General features: G+C 33.1%; 1 protein-coding gene across 1 annotated transcript in view; it reads left to right on the plus strand.

Annotated features, from left to right (window-relative positions):
• The window catches only part of CDH12 (cadherin 12, type 2 (N-cadherin 2)), a 103098-nt gene that overhangs the window by 34804 nt on the left and 48487 nt on the right, over positions 1 to 19807 (plus strand). Inside the window, exons 3-4 of the mRNA XM_008582911.1 lie at positions 2515 to 2702; positions 15844 to 16097. Of these exons, the coding sequence (XP_008581133.1) occupies positions 2515 to 2702; positions 15844 to 16097 (442 nt within the window). The remainder of the gene's footprint in view (positions 1 to 2514; positions 2703 to 15843; positions 16098 to 19807) is intronic.

Consider the following 19807-nt stretch of genomic DNA (forward strand, 5'->3'; position numbering starts at 1 on the left):
TTTGGTTTTTCTTTAAGTTCTTGATCAAAATCATACAATGACAGTCAAAGAATGTAGTCAGTTTCTAATAAATCATAGTCCTATTTAACTGGCATTAAAAATTTAAAAAAGAAAAGGAAAGGAAAAATAACTTGCATGTTTTGTGTATTATCCTTTTTCTTTGGAATTTGTCCCTGAGAAGTTTAGTATAACTTTAATAACTATGTCACATGCTTTCTTTCCACTTTAAACAGAAATGAAAGCATCCTCATAGTTGCTAATATCTCAAGAGTGCCTCAGTAAGATCGAGGTTTAATTTATCTATTATGAAACAGTTATGCTCTAAAGAAAGTTGCAAAAGCCGTATTAGATTCAGCTTATATAATCATGGCTATGAAATGAGACAGATTCCCTTTAAACCTGTTTTTATCCTTCTTGGAGATAATAGGAATATAATGTATTATTTTGTTTTTCTTCTTTGATCTGGTGGCCTAAGTTCAACCTTACTTTAAGTTCAGCCAACATCAATCATCTGTATATGGTAGCCACTTTTTAAAGTATTTAGAAAATAAAACTTAATGAAACATAATAATCCTAGTATATAAATTGCTAGTTTGATCAATTAATATGACTTTTCTTAACCAAGATTCCTTCATAATGTCTTTATAAGACTCCAGCATTACAGTTGGATAGTTTTTCTTTTTTGGGGGGTTATGTTGTTTATTTATTTGTTTGTTTATGTAAACTTGTAAACATATTCTTTTAGAAAGACACGTCATATTCCCTTTGAAGGAAGCATTTTGATAATTAATACAGCTAAGTAATTAAACATAATTATTTTTGACCACCTAAAATATTCTTTTGTACATCAAATAAATGAGATTTAGTTGAATATTTAGCTTTCTTGAGACCAAATATAAGTTCTATTGAAGTAATGGCCACGGGATGCAAATAATGCTGATTTCAACATAATTTACAAGAGCAAATGGTAGATATATTTTTTTAGGGTGAAGGAGACAGATGGAAGGTTTAACTGCTACCAGGGCTAACAAAATTACCAAATTTTGAAACTGTTTGTGAAAGAACTACAAGACCTCGAAAGATAATTGGGAATAAAAAAGAAAGTATCTGGCAGAATCTCCACAAGTTGTGACTGATTTTTTTCTCATACCTCTTGAAGCAAATAACTGTAATAACGATTTGTTGAATGAACTTCACCATGCAATAAATATGTTGAATGACGTCCTAATTTAATTTCTATGGATGTAACTAGAATTCCAAAACAAATTAATTACCATGGTTGTTTTACCCATGGGAAAGTGTCATTCAAAATTTATTAATAGAAATTGAAACCATAACTACAATATTAAAATGAAAACTTTGAATTTTCATGTTTAGTTTTGCTTCTGCATTTTTATTTTCTCCCTTTTTCTTTCTTTCCTTATTTTGGTTTGAACAGACTTTTATTCAATTCAGTAATATTTGCTTTGATGAGATATCAGTAATATAACATATACTGTACCATTTCTATGTGTTATACCTTAAAAATCTACAAAAATTTTAAACAATGTATATATTTTTATTTTTGTGGAATATTAGAACTTTCATGATTTTGCAGTGTATTCTATAGATATGGAATTTTTTAGGTTTTTCTGATTCAGTATCAACTTCATAGCAATGTAAGTACTCCACCTGGTGGTAAAAATACACATTTTGCTTTCTTTCTCTTTTTAAAAAAATGTTAAAAAAGGAAAATGAGGGGATAGAATTTTATATGCTGATTTAAAATATGTGTATATGTACCTAACAGGATGCCAAGTTAACTTTTACTCAACATAAGTTGAATTTGTTTGTAATCTACTATATGAGTATACTATATTTAAATTCATCATGGATTAAAATTTTGTTAACTATATTACATTTTATATTTATATTTTATATTATATTTATATTACATTCTTTTTATATTTTATATTATATTTTACAGGTCATTTTTTGCTTAATGTTGTATACTTATTGAAGTAATTAGTTTTAGGAAACATAACCTTAACTTTCTATAAATATCTAAATATCTATATTCTAGATATTTATATATTTATCATCTATCGACTTAGGTATTTTCTATCATCTATCTATATATCTGTATCTATAGATATGTTTTGTCTGTCTTACATCCTGGATTCTGTGGTATAAGTGCCAATTAATTTCATGAATATTCTCACCCTTACATTTGATATTCAGTACACACTTTGATGCTATTAGTATGTAAAATATTTCCTCACAGTAATTTTAATATAGCATTCTCTACTATTTACATTGCCCAATTAAAATTCTTAAGGAGGACCTACTGAAGTGGAAAGTGAAGTTATTATTCCTAATCATAATCCTTAACTTGACAGCAAATTGCCTTTACATTTTGCAATGTAATGTTTTAAATTTGATTTACTTGCTATAGACTATATTTTTCAAGCCTAATAATATTACTGCATACTTTTCTCACCCCACTGTCAACGTAAATTATATATGTCTTCTCAGGCATCTTCCATCTGAAAGTTCCAGAGTCTTCTCCTATTGGCTCAGCTATTGGAAGAATAAGAGCTGTGGATCCTGATTTTGGACAAAATGCAGAAATTGAATACAATATTGTTCCAGGAGATGGGGGAAATTTATTTGATATCATCACAGATGAGGATACACAAGAAGGAGTCATCAAATTAAAAAAGGTAATTAGACAAGTTTTTGGACAGGTGATTACCCAATAATAGTTTAAAAACAGAAAAAATAAAACTTGAAAATGACAAGTAATTTTAATTTCGCTTCAATTAGAAGCATGTCAAATAACAAAATAAATCTGGTAACTATAAAGTATTCACTCCCATAGGAACTGTTATTCTGTGTTTCAACAGCTATGTGTTTTATGTTGAACAATCACGCATATTAATTTGATTAAATCATTTAAAAAATTCTTACCAGAGATTAATTGCAATTTAATTGATTGCTATAAATGTAGACAAAAAATTAATTTAAAAACAAAATGCAGAAGTAATCTCTAACTTCACCAGGTTTGGTTTTGACCCTCTTATAAATTTTCTGTGAATGATAATATTCATTTCGCCACTGAGTATTATAGTTGGTGAGGGTAGCTGTCATCACCGGAGGAGTGGAAGAAATGGCAAAGGGTGAGCACGGCTTTAAGGGAGCTGTAAGGAAGAAAGTAAAAAGAAGAATTACCGAGAGAGAGAGAGAGAGAGAGAGAGAGAGAGAGAGAGAGAGAGAGAGAGAGAGAGAATAAGGGATAGACTGTGATGAGAAGCTGCTAAGTAATGGTAAATGAATTTTAAAAAAGGGATTGCAGAGAGGGAGAGCAAAGTTAGTTAAAATATTAGGGAAAAAATCTGCAGGGTATTTAGTTTTGTCTTTTGCTGAATAGTAGCATGAAGGAGTGTGCAAATGTGAGAAAGAAAAAAATCATGATTACATTTGAGGTGTGTAGATTTTTGCCAAAGGGATGAGGCAAATTATATGAATTTCCAATAATTAAGTGCAGGAAGAAGACTGAACCTTATTTAATTTAGTACTATTTTCCCCTCTCCTTCTGCAAAACACACTCTACATACCCCAAACTGCAATATATCAAATCCATTTACCAATTGTGATTATTTTAGAAGAAATGTTTTTGTGTTTAGTCCCATTAGTCAGTCTACTGTTCCTGTATTTTCTCAGGAACTCTGAATTTTAACAAGGAAACAATATATATGGTAGTGAAAATAATCTTAAGAAGAAACACACTTTTCATAGAGATTATTTATCATATTTTATCCCTAATATTGCACATAAATTTCACTTAGTCTAGAAATTAATTCAGCCCTCATGATCCCATTCAACAAAATTATGCATTTATGCCGAATTTGCAAAGTACACTTAGAAAAATGTGTCAATTTTTTTTATCAACTTTATTGTTTTTAGTTTGTTTTTCTCTTTTCCCTTCAGTAGCATATCAATAAAAAGTCTTATAACTTAATTTTTTCTCTAAAAAGTCTCCAAAAAAAACCCATTAAAATAATTTACAGACATCAATTCAAATGGAACAAATCTAAATTCTCCTAATAATATGTGAAATAATAGAAAATATTTTATATCAACAGATCATAAAATTTAAGTACAAAATTAAGTATATTTACAAAGTACAATTGAGGTAAAGAAGAGTCAATGCTATATATATTATATATTTATATTTATATATATGTTTATATTTAGTTTTTATAAATATAATCTATATTTACCTATATTTTTATATTTATATTTTTACTTTTATTTACACATATTTACCCTCTATGTCAGTGAGTAATCAATATCTAGGTGTCAATCTGGAAACTATTTGCCACTCTTATTTATTTTTTAACACAATTGAAAAGGGAATGGTAATAGCCATAGTCCTTTATCTTACATTGAAATAGATTAATCTTTGGAAATAATGATTCAGTTATATAAGCTCAAGTATCACTAAGGCAATAAGAACACATCTGCCTTTTTTGCTTATGAAGGATTTATAAAGAATAAAAGAATCATGGCAGTTATTGTATTCATTTTTTAAATTTTTTTGAGATTGTTTTCATATTTTTTAACTGGGTTAAAGTTGACATGTGCAAAAATATGAAATATCTTTATTAAAATCAATTCAGAGAATGCAGATAATCAATCTGAAAAGTATATCTCTACCTAAAAAAATATATTTTTTTCCTTTTGTGCAGAGTGAATCATTGTTGTCCATTTCACTGACATAAAGCTTGTTATCTAAATAAAACTCAGTGTTTCTAACTTTCACTTCTTCATTCAAAGGATATTTATGAAGTAGCCACTGTGTACCAGACCCCACTCTGGACATAAAAGATAAAGCAGTGAAGTAACTGGATGCATTCCCTGTATGGGGAAGTCAGACCATAAATTAAAAATCATTGTCAACAGTAACAAATTTAAGCTCAAAAGACATAAAGCAGGATAAAGGGACAACAAGGAATGTGCACGGTGGTGGCTATCTTACAGTGAACTGGTCAGAAAAAAGCTCCTCTATTAGGAAGAAATTTGAACAGAGATCTGAAGGAAGCAAGAAATGAACCATGAGGTGTCCGGGTGAAGTGTTCCAGAAAGATTGAGCATTAATTGCAAAGTCTCTGAGGGGTAAATACACTGGGCTAGGAGGCTGGTGGGGCTGAAGTGTAGTGAATGAAGGGGACATTGGCCTGAGATAAGGTCAAAGACAGCAAAGAAAGGCCAGGCCAAGACTTTGAGGTCATGGCATAGGAAGCCAAAGGTGACTTTAGATCCTGATCACCTTTACTCTCCTAGAACAAGCTGGATTACTTGGCTGCTTTGAGGAGAATAATGACAGGGAAGTAGGAATAAAAACAGTCCAGTTAAGAGACCTTAGAAATAATTCAGGAAACTGATAGAAATGTGGAGTGTGATGGTTATAGCAATGGTGATTGTGAGAAATGGTGAGATTCTGGCTAATTTTTAAAGGAACGGCCAAAACATATTTTTATAAATATTCTGGTCATCTGCTAAATTACACCAAGCATTGCAGCTCTTACACAGCCTAAGAGAATACATAGATTTGCTTTCAGTGATGTAATTTGTTTTCATCTCTTAATAAGAATCCACTAGAGGCAATCTCTACATACCGATCTATCATTCTGTCGGAAAAGAAAATTGCAATGTGTAGACTACATTTATTTGCAATGTGTAGACTACATTTATTAAGTTCTTAAAAATAACTCACAAGGACATTTTTGTAACGAAATTTTAAAATTGCCTATCTACCTATACATCATATATACTGTATTGTGTAAATTGCATTTGCATACACACACATACACATAGATCTATTACTTGATTAAACGTGGCAGTATGATTTCAAAAAAATAAAATAATGAGAAAATATCTACTTAGATAAATCCCATGAAAAATTCAAAATTAATTTAAACAACTGTAGTTCTTTAAATGAAGGATCTTTTTGGATGAAGACAGTATGATAGGACTATTCAAGCATACATTCAGTAAGTTTTCAGAAAACTTTACCTTGCAATTATCATCAAGAGTCCCTGAAGAATTAGGTTTATCAAAACAAATAACTATGTATACACCAACAGTATTGTTTCAGTTCCATAATGGTCCTAAAATTATTTTTTGAAAGTTTTCCCTTTAACGTTTCAGCATAGAATTGCAATGCGAGAATTGTTTTTTCTTTTTTTTTTTATTGATATATATATATATATTTGTGGGGTACAGAATCAAATACCAATACATGTGTACAATATGTGGTGATCAGATCAGGATAATTAGTATACTCATGTTTATAGAATGTAATCAATCTTTGTAACCCTTAATTAGTTTCTCACCAACCTCCCTCTTTCTTCCCCTTTTCCACCTCCAATAACCACAGTTCTGTTCTCTCTCTCTGTTTTGGAAACTTTAATATATTATTGTGATTGTTTCTCTTCCTTCCTTCCTTCCTTTTAGTTCCCACTTATGAGTGAGGACATATGGTATTTCTTTTTTTGTGTCTGGCTTATTTCACTTAACATAATTATCTCTAAGTTCATCCATGTTGCTGCAAATGGCAGAATTTCATTCTTTTTTTATGGCAGAATAGTATTCCATTGAGTATATATACCACATTTTCCCTATCCAGTCATCTGTTGATGGACATTTAGGTTGCTTCCATCTCTTGGGTATTGTAAATAAAGCTGTGATAGATATAGGAGTGCAGGTATCCCTTCAACATGATGATTTCCTTTGGGTATATGCTCAGCAATGGTATTTCTGGGTTGTATGGCAGTTCTGTCTGTAGTTGTTTGAGGAACCTTCATATTGTTTTCAATAATGGCTACAATAATTTATGGTCCCATCAACAGTGTAGGAGGGTTCCCTTTTCTCCATATCCTCACCAACATTTTTTATTCTCTTTTTGATAATAGCCTGTCTAACTGTGATGAGATGATACCTCAGTTAGGTTTTGATTTTCATTTCCCTGATGCTGAGCATTGTTGAGAATTTTTCATGTGTCTGTTGGCTATTTGTGTATCTTCATATGAGAAATGTCTATTCAACTCTTTTGCCCATCTTTTAATTGGGTTACTTGTTTTGTTACTGAGTTGTTTGAGTTCTTTGTATATTCTGGATAATAATCCCTTGTCAGATGCATAGCTTGCAAATATTTGCTCGCATTCCTTAGGTTGCATTTTAACTCTATTGTTTCTTTTGCTGTGCAGAATCTTTTTAGTTTGCTATAATCCCATTTGTTTATTTTTTTTTTTTCTTTTGTCGCCTGTGCTTTTGGGGTCATATAGATAAAGTTTTTGCCCAGTCCTATATCCTGAACTGTTTCGCCTATGTTTACTTTGAGGAATTTTATAGTTTCAGTTCTTTTAAGTGTTTAATCCATTTTGAATTGATCTTGGTATACAGGGAGAAGTGCAGGTTCAATTTCATTTGTCTACATCTGAAGTCCAGTTTTCCTAGGACCATTTATTGAAGAGGAAGTCTTTTTTCCACTGTATGCTTTGTTACTTTTGTCAAAGATCAGTTGGCTATAAATATGTGGGGTGACTTCTGGGTTTTCCATTCTGTTCCATTGGTTTGAGTGTCTGTTTTTATATAAAAAAATAAAGCAATGCAAGAATTTTAATGTAAAAACAAATTCATATAGGAATTTCATTTTTAAGTATGCTAAATGAATTTAGAAAGTCCCAAAATAAATATTCTACATTTGAATTTGTAGTTCTTTTTTAAAACATCAGTTATTTTAATTTTTTGGCTAACAGATTTGAGCTGCAGAAGTGGAATGAAGCCTGATATTCTTTGTTTTCAGAAAGTTTCCTCTTTTTTTGGCTTACCTAAAAGTACATTAAAATGCTTAATGTTTTGAAGCACATATTGTCATTAGTTTTATCTTCAAAATATTTTCTTTGCTTTCCTTTTATTATTTTTCCTCTCTCTTCTTCCTTGGTAGTGGTAGGGTCTAAGTAGATAAAAGTGGTAAGGTTTATATGAGCTGAGAGGAATGAAGAAAGTTTTTTTATATTTCATTTTTTTAAACCTCAACTTTGACTCACTTTATGAGCACTGTGACAGAATGCCATTTCACTGTGTCACTTTGAATTCAGAGTAACATTATAGAACTTTAAAAATCTCTCCAAGGCAAAAGATATTGGTAAAAAACCAAAATGAAATAGAAACTGTTCTTACTATTCCTTTACACCATATTGCATTAAGCAAAATATAAAAATAAAAAAAATAATAAGAAAACCCAACTGCCCTATATGTTTATATGTTGGTGAGTATTACAGCAATAAAAGTACTAACAAAACCAGAATAAAACTTTTTTAAAATTTTCATCCCATCTAAAATAGGAGGTGGGCTACATTTACAATGAGAAAATAAGATGTTTTAAATTCAACAATTTTATTCTTAGTGAAAAGCTAAATGAAATATGTGTTTTAGTCAGTAGTGTTTTTTTTCCTGCTGGATAAATGAAAATAAAATGTATACTTACTAAATGTAGCTATAAATAGAAAGGCACAGGAATTAAAAACTTTAAAATACTGAAAATACAAAATACTTATAGGAACACTCTGATGTTCATGCTACTGATTAAGAAATTTAGATAATTAGGGCCAGCCCATGGCTCACTTGGGAGAGCCTGGTGCTGACACCACCAAGTCGAGGGTTGAGATCCCCTTACTGGTCATCTTTTTTTTTTTTTTTTTTTCTGAAAATACAAAATACTTATAGGAACACTCTGATGTTCATGCTACTGATTAAGAAATTTAGATAATTAGGGCCAGCCCATGGCTCACTTGGGAGAGCCTGGTGCTGACACCACCAAGTCGAGGGTTGAGATCCCCTTACTGGTCATTTTTTTTTTTTTTTTTTTTAAAGAAATTTAGGTAATTAAAACAGCAGTTTGAATGCTTAAGTTATACAAAGGAGCAATTTTAATATCTTGCATAATTTCTCCAATAGTTTTGTACCATTTCTAGAAAAATATCTATTAGGAACTAACAAGTATTGATGTCATCTGTTTAAAATGAAAAATGGTGAAATGATTTCCTATTCATTTTAACGAAATAAAGAAAACTTTTTTAGAGTTAAAAAAGATTTTGCCATTTTGAAGTTACTTGGCAATATCAGTTTATTTCAAATTAACATAACTGTAGAATCACATTAAATCCAAAGATGAATTTTCTTTTTTCTTAAAAACGTAAGAGAGAAATAGGCCGAGGTCTCAACTGGTCCCACTGGACATTTATATTTTATATTTACCCATTAGTTAGTAAAACTCACTTTCTTTTTACAGTCTTAACAGATGACTAGGAAGTGATCCCATATCATAAGATTTGCTAGTATAGCACTGTAATACCACGTGGTTAATTTTTAAATAATTCTTAGGAACAAAAATTTGGACTATTTTATGTAGCTAAACATAGGCCTCAATTTATTAAGCTTAATATAGAAAGCCCTGTACCACATGAGTATCTTTATTAATTCTGTCCCATTCTTTAACACTTCCCTTCCTTTCCTCTCACCAAAGGCTTCCTTGAGTCCCTCAAGTGAAGTTGATCTGTGCTTGCTTACTTCCCAAAATGTCAGCATTTCTGTCAAAGCCTCTGTGATACTTATGGCAGTCATATTTAAAACACATCTGATTCCTCCTACTGTATTTTAAGCCCCTGGGGACACTTTATCATAACTATGTTTGTGTCCCCATTAGTAAAAGGAATGCCTGAAGTGTATAGAGTGTTGAAAATTTTTGTTGACTTAAAAAACAAGTATCTTATGTTGTCTTATTGTTTTCATTCCTGATGCAGTTTTTCTTTTCATTTACATATTATGTAAAGTTCAATATATTTTGCAAAGTGTTTAGAAAAATAGTGTTTTATTGATTCTACAAATGGGAAATCTGAAGTTTAGAGAAGAAAGGTAACTTCTTCAAAATCACACAGCTTGCTGTAAATTACAGTACATATTTTAAAAGCTTATATTTTCAGCTATTGTGAAGAACAATATGTTTTATGAAAGATAACTGGCCTCTGAAGATGGTCATATGATTTGTACTGTATGTGTATATGACACATATATTTTACTTAAGCATTTATAATAGTTGATGGAATCTTTCATCGTTTTTCAGGGAAAATATCATTGACAACTTGTAACTAGAAGCACTAGAGGTTCTTGCAATTCTGCTTTTTGTTTTGTTTTGTTTTGTCTTGTCTCAGTTACTGCATTTGATCCAAAAATTATTGTCAGTAAAATAGAGGTATTGAAATAATACCCATGATTCTTAATACTATCAAACATTTGCAGTGCTGCAAAAAAATGAAGTATAGAAATAACTTGTCCAGAGAAAAATTAAGTGCATTTCTAATAGACAGTTTTGTTAAATTTTTTTAGAGGTAAATTGTGTGAAATGCATGTTATGTTTCATCATTTAAATATTATTATTTACAAAATGCTTTTTGTCTGCTAATTCAGTTTTCTTTTAAGCTTATATATTTTTAAATTTTATAATAAATACTTGAAGTATTGTCTAAACTAAAATCTAGGTTTTAAAAATGATCATATTTTGTTGTTTTTCCCTTTGCTATGGGACAGTCTCACCTGATATAGTGACAACTTTTATTCATCAAATAAATGTTTGGCTATGTTTTAGTAAAATATGGAGTTGACACCTCTCTTCAATGATGATGAGATATGCACAACTCTCCCACATCCCCACTCAGACAAGCATTGACTACTATATTGATCATAAAACCAAGCTTTGGTAAACTTGCTTTTTGTTAAAATGGTGCTTGCTCTGAACATCTTATCTTTATTGTTCAGCCTGGTGTAATAAACCTACTTTATAAGAGCTTGTTCATGGTCTTTTCATCACGGTTCAGCCTGGTATAAATCTGTTTTCTAACTACTTGTCTTAAAAAGGATCAAGTTTATTTCCAATAAACTTACATCCTTTGATCATTTGGGTTCATTGACAATTTTCTTTTCCGTTTACCATAAAACCTGCTAGATGGTAGAGAGAGTAGAGTCATTACTAAAGCATACTCACTTTTTATTTTTATTTTTATGTTTTAAAGTGATGGCTTTACTGTTTTGGTGAAAATGACACATGTTCTTCATAAAAATAGAAGCAATATAAAACAGTAAAATATAAAGAGGGACAAAACTACAGCTTCTGTGGTTCAAAATATGATATATCTGGGTCCCTTGCTTAAGGTCTTTTGGGGTGAAATCAAGGTGTGAATTGGGGCTGCTATCTGACCTGAGGCTTGGAGTCTTTTTCCAAGCATAGTGGTTGCTGGCAGAATTTATTTCCTAGTGGCTTCATAACTGAGGTCTCTATTTTTTTCTTAGCTCTTGGCCAAGATTAGGTCTCAGTGTCTACAGGCACCCCTTAGGCACTTGCTGCATGGGCTCTTATGCTTACAAGTGCACTTCTTCAAGATCAGTCAGAAATTATCTGCATCTCTTCTTTCTTTTAAAGGCTCACCTGATTAGGTAAGACCCCTCAAGTAAGATCTCTCTTAATTAACTCCATGCCAAGTGATTGGACCTTAATTATATATGCATCATTTACTTTTCTAAAAAACTTAAGTTTATAGAAGTGATATGTCATTCAATTTACAGGCCCCTCACACACTCAAGGACATAGTTATTTCATAAAGGGTGTGGGTTTTGGGGACAAAGACTTCTGGGGGCATCTTAAAATTCTGCCTGCCACAGCTGCAGTTTTTAAAATTTCTCAAAAGATCTACAACTGCAGATATCCATTTTCACTAAACATTATCTGGAAGCATGATGAGGCCTGGAAGAGACCAAGGACTTATCCTCTTATATTTTATGCCAAAAATTGCTTATCCCCCTTTGAAATGAGAAAATCTTTTGGCACTTAATATTTTATCTAGTTTTTTTTTTTTTTTTTTTTTTTTTTTTTTTCTGTTTTGTTTCCATCACGCTGTTAAAGGTTTTACCTTTTTTTTTTTTTTTTTTTTTTTTGTGATCTGGACTTCAGCGAAATAAGAGAAAGTGGTTAAAAACAAAGAAGCAGAAAGGTGGTATTTTGCCTAATTCTTCCCTTTATACTCCAGAGCAAAATTAAATACATCACATTTCCTTTCTCCACAGTTTTTTTTTTTTTTTTACTGCACAACTCCCTACAACGTGAATTGTTTCCTGAAAATTCTAGTCTCAATAATTTTTCTTTATATAAACACCCTAATGAGCAAGGAGCTGCCCACCTAAATTCTCTTTAGTCAGTCATTTTCTTACCCTTCTAGAAAGGTTCATAAAATTGAATGGGGCCCAAGCAATATATATTGTGTAAGAGCTAAATTAGTTCAATTTTATAGTAATGTATTTATATCATAGAATATGATCCCTTTTCTAACAATTAAAAAAATCCTATTCATTCTATACTTATTTCAGTGCTAGAATTTTTATTGATTATAAAGTTAAAGTTTATTCCTCAGAAAAGTGGAAGGTGGTTAGTCAGATGTGGTGGGTAAAGTTGACCAGAGAGAGATCACTGTTGATTCTCTTTGCTTTTTCTGAGCTATACCATTTTATAAAGTGGAATCATCTTTTTGTAAAGTGGGATTGCCTGTGGGTCAAGGTCATGAAGAAGTAAGTCCACCTAGAATATTATTGTGGCATTTCTCTTACAGGTTTCTCCAGTTCTCTGATCACTGCAGGATGTAAGTTTTCAGTTCCAAAAAATCTGTACTTACAGAAAGATTTTTTCATCTTATGCTCTATCTTTCTGCATTCCAAATATTTTCCTGCTGTGATAGTTCAGGAGTTCTTAAGAAGCATAGAAAATGTCTGATCTCTTAAAAAAAAAGAAAAAGAAAGAAAGAAAGCAAAAAAGAAAGGAAAGAAAGAAAGCAAAAAAGAAAGAAAAGAAAAGGTTTCATAATTCGTCTCTCATTTCTGGCTTGAAATGGCCTTAGTAGGGAGTCAAGTTCATCCAGATAGCTGTAGTATATAATTAATGGGGGGGGGGGGATAAAATTAAGAGCTTATCTAAAAAGAATTTGCCTAATCACAGATAATCAGATGCATTTCGACATCTAGGAGAAAGTAGAGAGTGAAATGAGAAACAATTGGTACTAACATCTATATTCTAAGATAGAAGTGAATTCTGGGCCAAAAAAAGGGGAGCAGTATTGAGCTGGGACAGCTCAACATGCTTTCTTGGTGAAAGTACCCTTAAGGTAATAAATTCGGGGTAGTCATAAGGATCACTGTCACAGAAAAAATCTATTGTTTAACATTCAAAGAACATTTACAATTTACCCAAGCAGAAAATATATTTTTATATGTTTTAAATTGGAATTAGCTAGTGCACCCTTCTACCTCATACCTCATTCTTTCTCTGCCATGTCCTCCTACACATTTGACTTCTCTAACCACATCCAGTTATGGGAAAATTGGCAATTCTTCAAATTTATGCATTAAGTTAGATGCTGCTATTCTTTAACTTGTTGAATGTAGAGAGAAAGCAAGCTGTAACTTGTCTTTGCACCTTTCTGCCCTCCTGGGATGTATTTCAGACCTTGCTACCACATAAACCATCCATATATGTGTATTATTTAAAAATTGTTTCTTCCTTTTTCAAACCTAAATAAACTCTTTTAATAAGTTTGATTATTGTTAATTCTTCTCTCTGAAACTTATAGAATAAGCCTAATTAATATTCAACATCATAACCTTTTAAATACTTGAAAATGTGCATCCTCTCTTATGTTGGTATTCTTCATTCCAAGCTAAACATTCTCAGCAATTGTAGCATTTTCTTATTTTGTCATAGTTTTCTTATTTTTGCCATTGTTTGGGCAGGTGGTTGGCTTTCTTGAGTCTGACTCCATTCACAAAACACAGTAGTCAAGCGTTAGGCTGAGCAAAAGAGCATCGTGGAACTATCCCTCTCTTTTCCTACATGTCTCATTTCTGTTCATGTGACAAATGGCCATATTATCAACCACGGAGTATTTTGTATCCATTCTTTACTTATATTGATTTTAAAAAAATCAAAACTTCTAACAGGAAAGGGATGTAAATTGAAGAAAATCAATATTATGTGTTAACAAATATGGGTTAATAAAAGTATAGAAAATCAAAGAAAGCATTAAGTACAAAGCAAATAAAATATGAATAAAAACGTGATTAATTACATAAAATAAGGGGAATAATTACAGGGAAAATAAATGTTGGTCCTCCTGAATGAAAAATATTCTAAAAGAGACGATGTCATATCTAAGAGGTATTACTCTTTTGCTGGAATAAAGTCTGTGGAATTGTGAGAGTTTTTGAGGATTTCATAGTGATTATTTTTTCTTTTTCCCTCCTCAGAGAAAATGCATAAAGCGGCAATCACATCTTTAATTATTTATTTACTTTATTTATTTTTATTTCTTATCATACATATGTGTGGGGTACAACATTGATTTTTAATAATTGTGTACAGTGTGTGGTGGTTAGATCAGTCTAGCTAGCTTATTCATCATTACAATATCCAATTGTTCTTTTTGTCCATTGACCAATTCCTCATGAGCCCCTCCCTCTCCTCCTCCCCTTCCCTTTCCACTTCTAGTTTTTTAAAAGTTCAACATATTACTGTGATTGTTGTTTCTTTCTTTCTTCCTCTCTGTCTCTCTGTATTGTTCATTTGCTTATTCATGGATTCAGCTCCCAGTTATGAGTGAGAGCATGTGAGCAATTACATTTTTAAAAGAGAAAAAGATATGCCTCCTTTATTTCCCCAGGTGCACTAAGTGAAGGAACAGGTGTTGACACAGCCATTAGCAAGTCATTGGAGTCACGCTAGAGGGAATTACTTTAAGAAACAGAAACTTTTAAAGGTCCCAGAAAGTCATTATGTTAATGTTAAATTTATGTTGTCTTAGTTTTTCCTAGGTGATTAGAAGCCAGCCATTGACCTTAAATTTATCACATAAACAAAGCATCCCAGAAGCACCTTATTTCTGGAATATAATATTTTCAGTTACTGGGAAGACAAAACTAATATTAACAGTGAGTGTGAATGTAAGCAGTAATAAGCTAAAATTAAGCATCAGTGACTCCAAGGGAAATGAATTCCTATATTGTGTTTCGTGGCCTCTTTAATGTGATCATATATTCTTAAAGCCATAATTCTTGGTAATGTATCCTGATGAGGCATGACAGTGTCCACTAATTTTATATACAGTTTCAGAAACACAAAAAACCAAAACTCTTTTGATAATTACCACTGTGTGTGCTTTTAAATATAGACCATTTTTAGTGAAAAGACCTAGACATTCAAAAGTATTTAATATAAAATGGCATTATTGTCAAAAAAAAAAAGTAGTCCACTCCCCCCAAAATCCATATTTCTTATACCAAATTTACAGGTAAAAATCTAGTGTCCAATTTCATTTTTGCTCACTTTTTTACTATTGCTTAATTCCACTAGATGTCAGTGTTGGATAAGAACAGGATATGCTTCCTTTACATTTGTTCTAATATTTTAACTTTGCTCATATAAAATGAATAAGCCCTACCTGGCATGTATGTAGGCATGTGTAGTATGAGATTTTAATGTATGCAATGAATTATCTTTAAAAGTTACCCGGAAACCTCTATAAGCCAGTAATTATTTTCTTAAATGGTTTATCATACTTCCCTTACCCACTAATTATAAAGAGAAATTGAAAATTCGAAGCCAGTGAAATTGGTGCTCATTTGCAGATTACTCTGAAGAAGCCGTGTTCACCATTTCTGTCTCATCCTGTGTAAATGTACCACCTCACTTTTTCCTCACTACAGCCATTAGATTTTGAAACAAAGAAGGCATATACTTTTAAAGTAGAGGCCTCCAACCTTCACCTTGACCACCGGTTTCACTCTGCGGGCCCTTTTAAGGACACAGCTACAGTGAAGATCAGCGTGCTGGACGTGGACGAGCCGCCCGTCTTTAGCAAGCCGCTCTACACCATGGAGGTTTATGAAGACACTCCAGTAGGGACCATCATTGGTGCTGTCACCGCACAAGACCTCGATGTGGGCAGTAGTGCTGTCAGGTGAGAAAAAGAAATGTTTCTTTTCTGTGTGTCAGAGAAACAAAACAAAAACAAACAGAAAACTCTCTGATCAAACCTGCATGGTGATTTAGTTATAGAATATGATGCTTGAAAATGTAATGACTTTCCGTAAGTATTATAATAGAGGAAATGTCATAGGATTTGAACAAAAATCAATTCTTGCAACAGTGTTGAACCTGTGGTGTGATATTGGACATGTAACTCAAGCTAACACATCTCAATTTTTCATTTATAAAAGAAAACTTGTAAAAAGATGAAAGGTTGTGTAAAAACAACCTCAAAAAAATTATCATGATCTAAATCATATTAAAATAACTTCACCATGCCTAGAATATAATAGACATTAATCAATTTTATAATTGTTCTAAAATCTATGCCCTTGTATACAAAGTGAGTGTTTGAAAAAGATGACTTTAACATTGGCAATTTGCAGGTCCTTTTTTCTTTTCTTTTTTTTTTTTGTCCTTTTTTGAGACCGGCCACACCACGCTCAGCCAGTGAGTGCTGTGAGCACACCAGTCATCTCTATATAGGATCCGAACCCACGGCGGGAGCTCTGCTGCGCTCCCAGTGCCTCACTCTCCCGAGTGCGCCATGGGCTCGGCCCTGCAGGTCCTTTTTTCATTAGGATAATTGTGTCTGCTGGGATTGAAATGGAGTGAATGGAAAAAACAGAGTCAGTCCTAGGGTAAGATGAATTATGGAATTGCCCAAAGCCCAGACTTCGCGTGGAGCTGCCTCCTGCTGACAACTCTCTCTCACTCAAACCTGTAGATTCTACTAGCATTACTGAGGCATGATAGAATTTCCATTTTTCTGTCATATACATTGATTCTGCAGTATGTTTTGAGACTTGTTCTCATTCATTTTCTTGTATACTTATATTCCCTGCTACATTTCCCTGTTGGGAATTGGGAGTGGGGGGGGGTGGGGGAGGGGGGAGAGACAGAGAGAGAGAGAGAGAGAGAGAGAGAGAGAGAGAGAGAGAGAGAGATGAGACTTCTTTAAATCTTCACGACTAAAGAGTCGAACCTTAGAATACAAGAATACAAGAACCAAACTACAAAAACATTAAGTGGGCTTTAAAGCCAAAATGCTCTGCTCTGTTGGCATAGTGAGAAATAGACACATAATTCCTAAGATTTTATGTCATATGGTAAGTAATTATTTTAAAAAATGGATCAAGTATTCAGTGGTAGCCTCAACACAGTAATTGCATATAGTAAAATCTCAGGAAATGCTGTGAAAGCATGCATACCTTGCTGTTTGGATTCATCTGAATGTCCCTTAAAGTGGCATTAATACTGTCTCAGTCAGTTCTGGCTCCTATGACAGAATGCCATAGACTGGATGACTTAAACAGCAATCATCTGTTTTTTTTACAGTCTGGAGGCTGCAAAGTCCAAGCGCAAGTTGTGAGCAGATCCAGTGTCTGGTGAGGGTCTGCTTCTTATTTAGCAGATGGTCATTTTCTCCTTGTATCTACACACTGTAGAAGGAGAAAGAGAGGTCTCTATGTATGTTTTATAAGATCACTAATCACATTATGGGGGCTTCATCTTCATGACCTAATTATTTCTCAAAGGTATCACCTCCTAATACCAACATGTTGGGGGTTAGGATCTCAAGATATGAATTTTTGGGGAACACAAATATTCACTCCATAATATTCTGCTTCTGCCCTTCTGAAATTCATGTCCTTCCCAGATACAAAATATATTCATTCTATCCCAACAGCCCCAAAAGTCTTAACTAGTTTAAAGTCCAAATTCTCATCTGAATATCATCTAAAGCAAACATGATGAAACTCAAGGTACAATTCATCTTGAGGCAAAATTCCTCTTTGGCTGCAAATTTGTGAAATCAGGCAAGTTATATGCTTCCATAATATAATTGTGGGGCATGCATAAGGTAGGCATTCTGATTCCAAAGGGGGAAGAGGGCAGAAGAAAGTGGTGATGGGTCCCATGTAAGTCCAAAACCTAACAGGCAAACTCCATTAAACCTTAAATCTCAAGAATAATCCTTCTCTGACTTGATACCCTGCCTTTCAGGCCCACTGAGGCAGAGGTCTTGCCTTAAGGACCCACTGGGGTGGCAACATCACCTTTATTGCTTGATAGGTTACTGCCCATTGGTGTAGCTTTCTGCCATACCCCCATCCATGTTCATGGTCACAAATCTCCAGGGCTACATTGGATGACCCTGTCCCCATGCCTCTGCTAAGCACTGATACCACACTTTGAAAATGCTGTGGAATTAACCATGCCCCTGGGCCCTGTTGAATCACCTTTGAGATCCCATTTCCCTTGACTTGAAAAATAGCCCAAGTTCACAGCTGAAAAGCTCTAAGATCTTGTCATGTAAGGTTTAAATAGTCTGACAGTGTTTCTCCATTCTTCTCAATTTCTCTGTTTTCTTTAGTTTTAGCTGGCAGTGTTTCTGCTGTTGGAATCCTATCTCTGTTCCTGGATTTTGTTGATGTAGTGGATGAAGTCCATAGTCCACACCCATACTAACCTCCTTATCAATGATTGGTGTGCCAACCCTTAGTGTTCTCTTCTGAACACACTTTCTCAGTTTTTATAATATGTATGAGCTGAGATATTTCCAAGTTCTTAAGTTCTTGTTCCTGTTTGCTTAACAATTCCATTTTCAATTAATTTTTCCCTCTCACGTTTTACTATAAGCAGTCAGAAGTAACCAAGCGACTTCTTCAATACTTTACTTAGAAATAGCCTTGTTTAAATATCCAATTTCATTCCTCAAGAGTTCTGTCTTTCACAAAACACTAGAACACAAACACTATTCACCCAAATTCTTTGCCTCCTTGTAGCAAGAATTGCCTATCCTATAGTTTCCAATAACATGTTCCTCATTTCTCTCTGAAAGTCCATCAGAATGGCTTTTACCATCCATATTTTTACCAACATTCTGTTCATGATTATTTTGATATTCTCTAAGAAGACAGACCCTTTCTCTACAGTTCTCTTTTTTTCTTTTTCTGAGCCCTCACCAGAATCACCTGAGCATCCATATTTGTAGTACGTTAGAACTCTTCTAGCCTCTACACATTCCCAATTCCAAAGCCGCTTCCACATTTTTAGTTATTTGGTACAGTAGCACCCCTGCTGTTTGGTACCAATTCCAACCTTAGTCAGTTCAGGCTGATATAACAAAGCACTATAGACTCAGTGGCTTAAACCACAAACATTTATGCTTCTCAGTTCTGGAGGTTGGGGAGTTAGTAATCAAGGTGCCAACAGATCCAGTACCTGGTGAGGGTACGCTTCCTATTTAGCAAATAGTCATCATCTCTTTGTATTCACACACTGCAGAAAGAAAAAGAGACCTCTCTTTTAGAAGAGTGCTGGTCCCATAGACCACTAGGCTCTATCTTCATGACCTAATTACTACTTAAAAGCAACTTTAAAGTAATTCCTACTTCCTAATACCATCACAATGGGGGTGAGGATTTCAACATATGAATTTTGAGAAGACACAAAACATTCAGTTCATAACAAATATTTTTGTTCTTGAAGACTTCTGTGTTCAGGAGAGAACTATAAAGAAGTACATCTGTCTTGTAAAAAGGAAGATTTTTTTTTTTTTTTTTTTTTTTTTTTTTTTGAGACCGCCCAACCCCCCCCCCCCCAGGGGGCCGCCCGCCCCCCCCCATATAGGGTTTT

Source organism: Galeopterus variegatus, unplaced genomic scaffold (assembly GCF_000696425.1).
Source record: "Galeopterus variegatus unplaced genomic scaffold, G_variegatus-3.0.2 Scaffold2758, whole genome shotgun sequence".
Taxonomy (NCBI): Eukaryota; Metazoa; Chordata; class Mammalia; order Dermoptera; family Cynocephalidae; genus Galeopterus; species Galeopterus variegatus.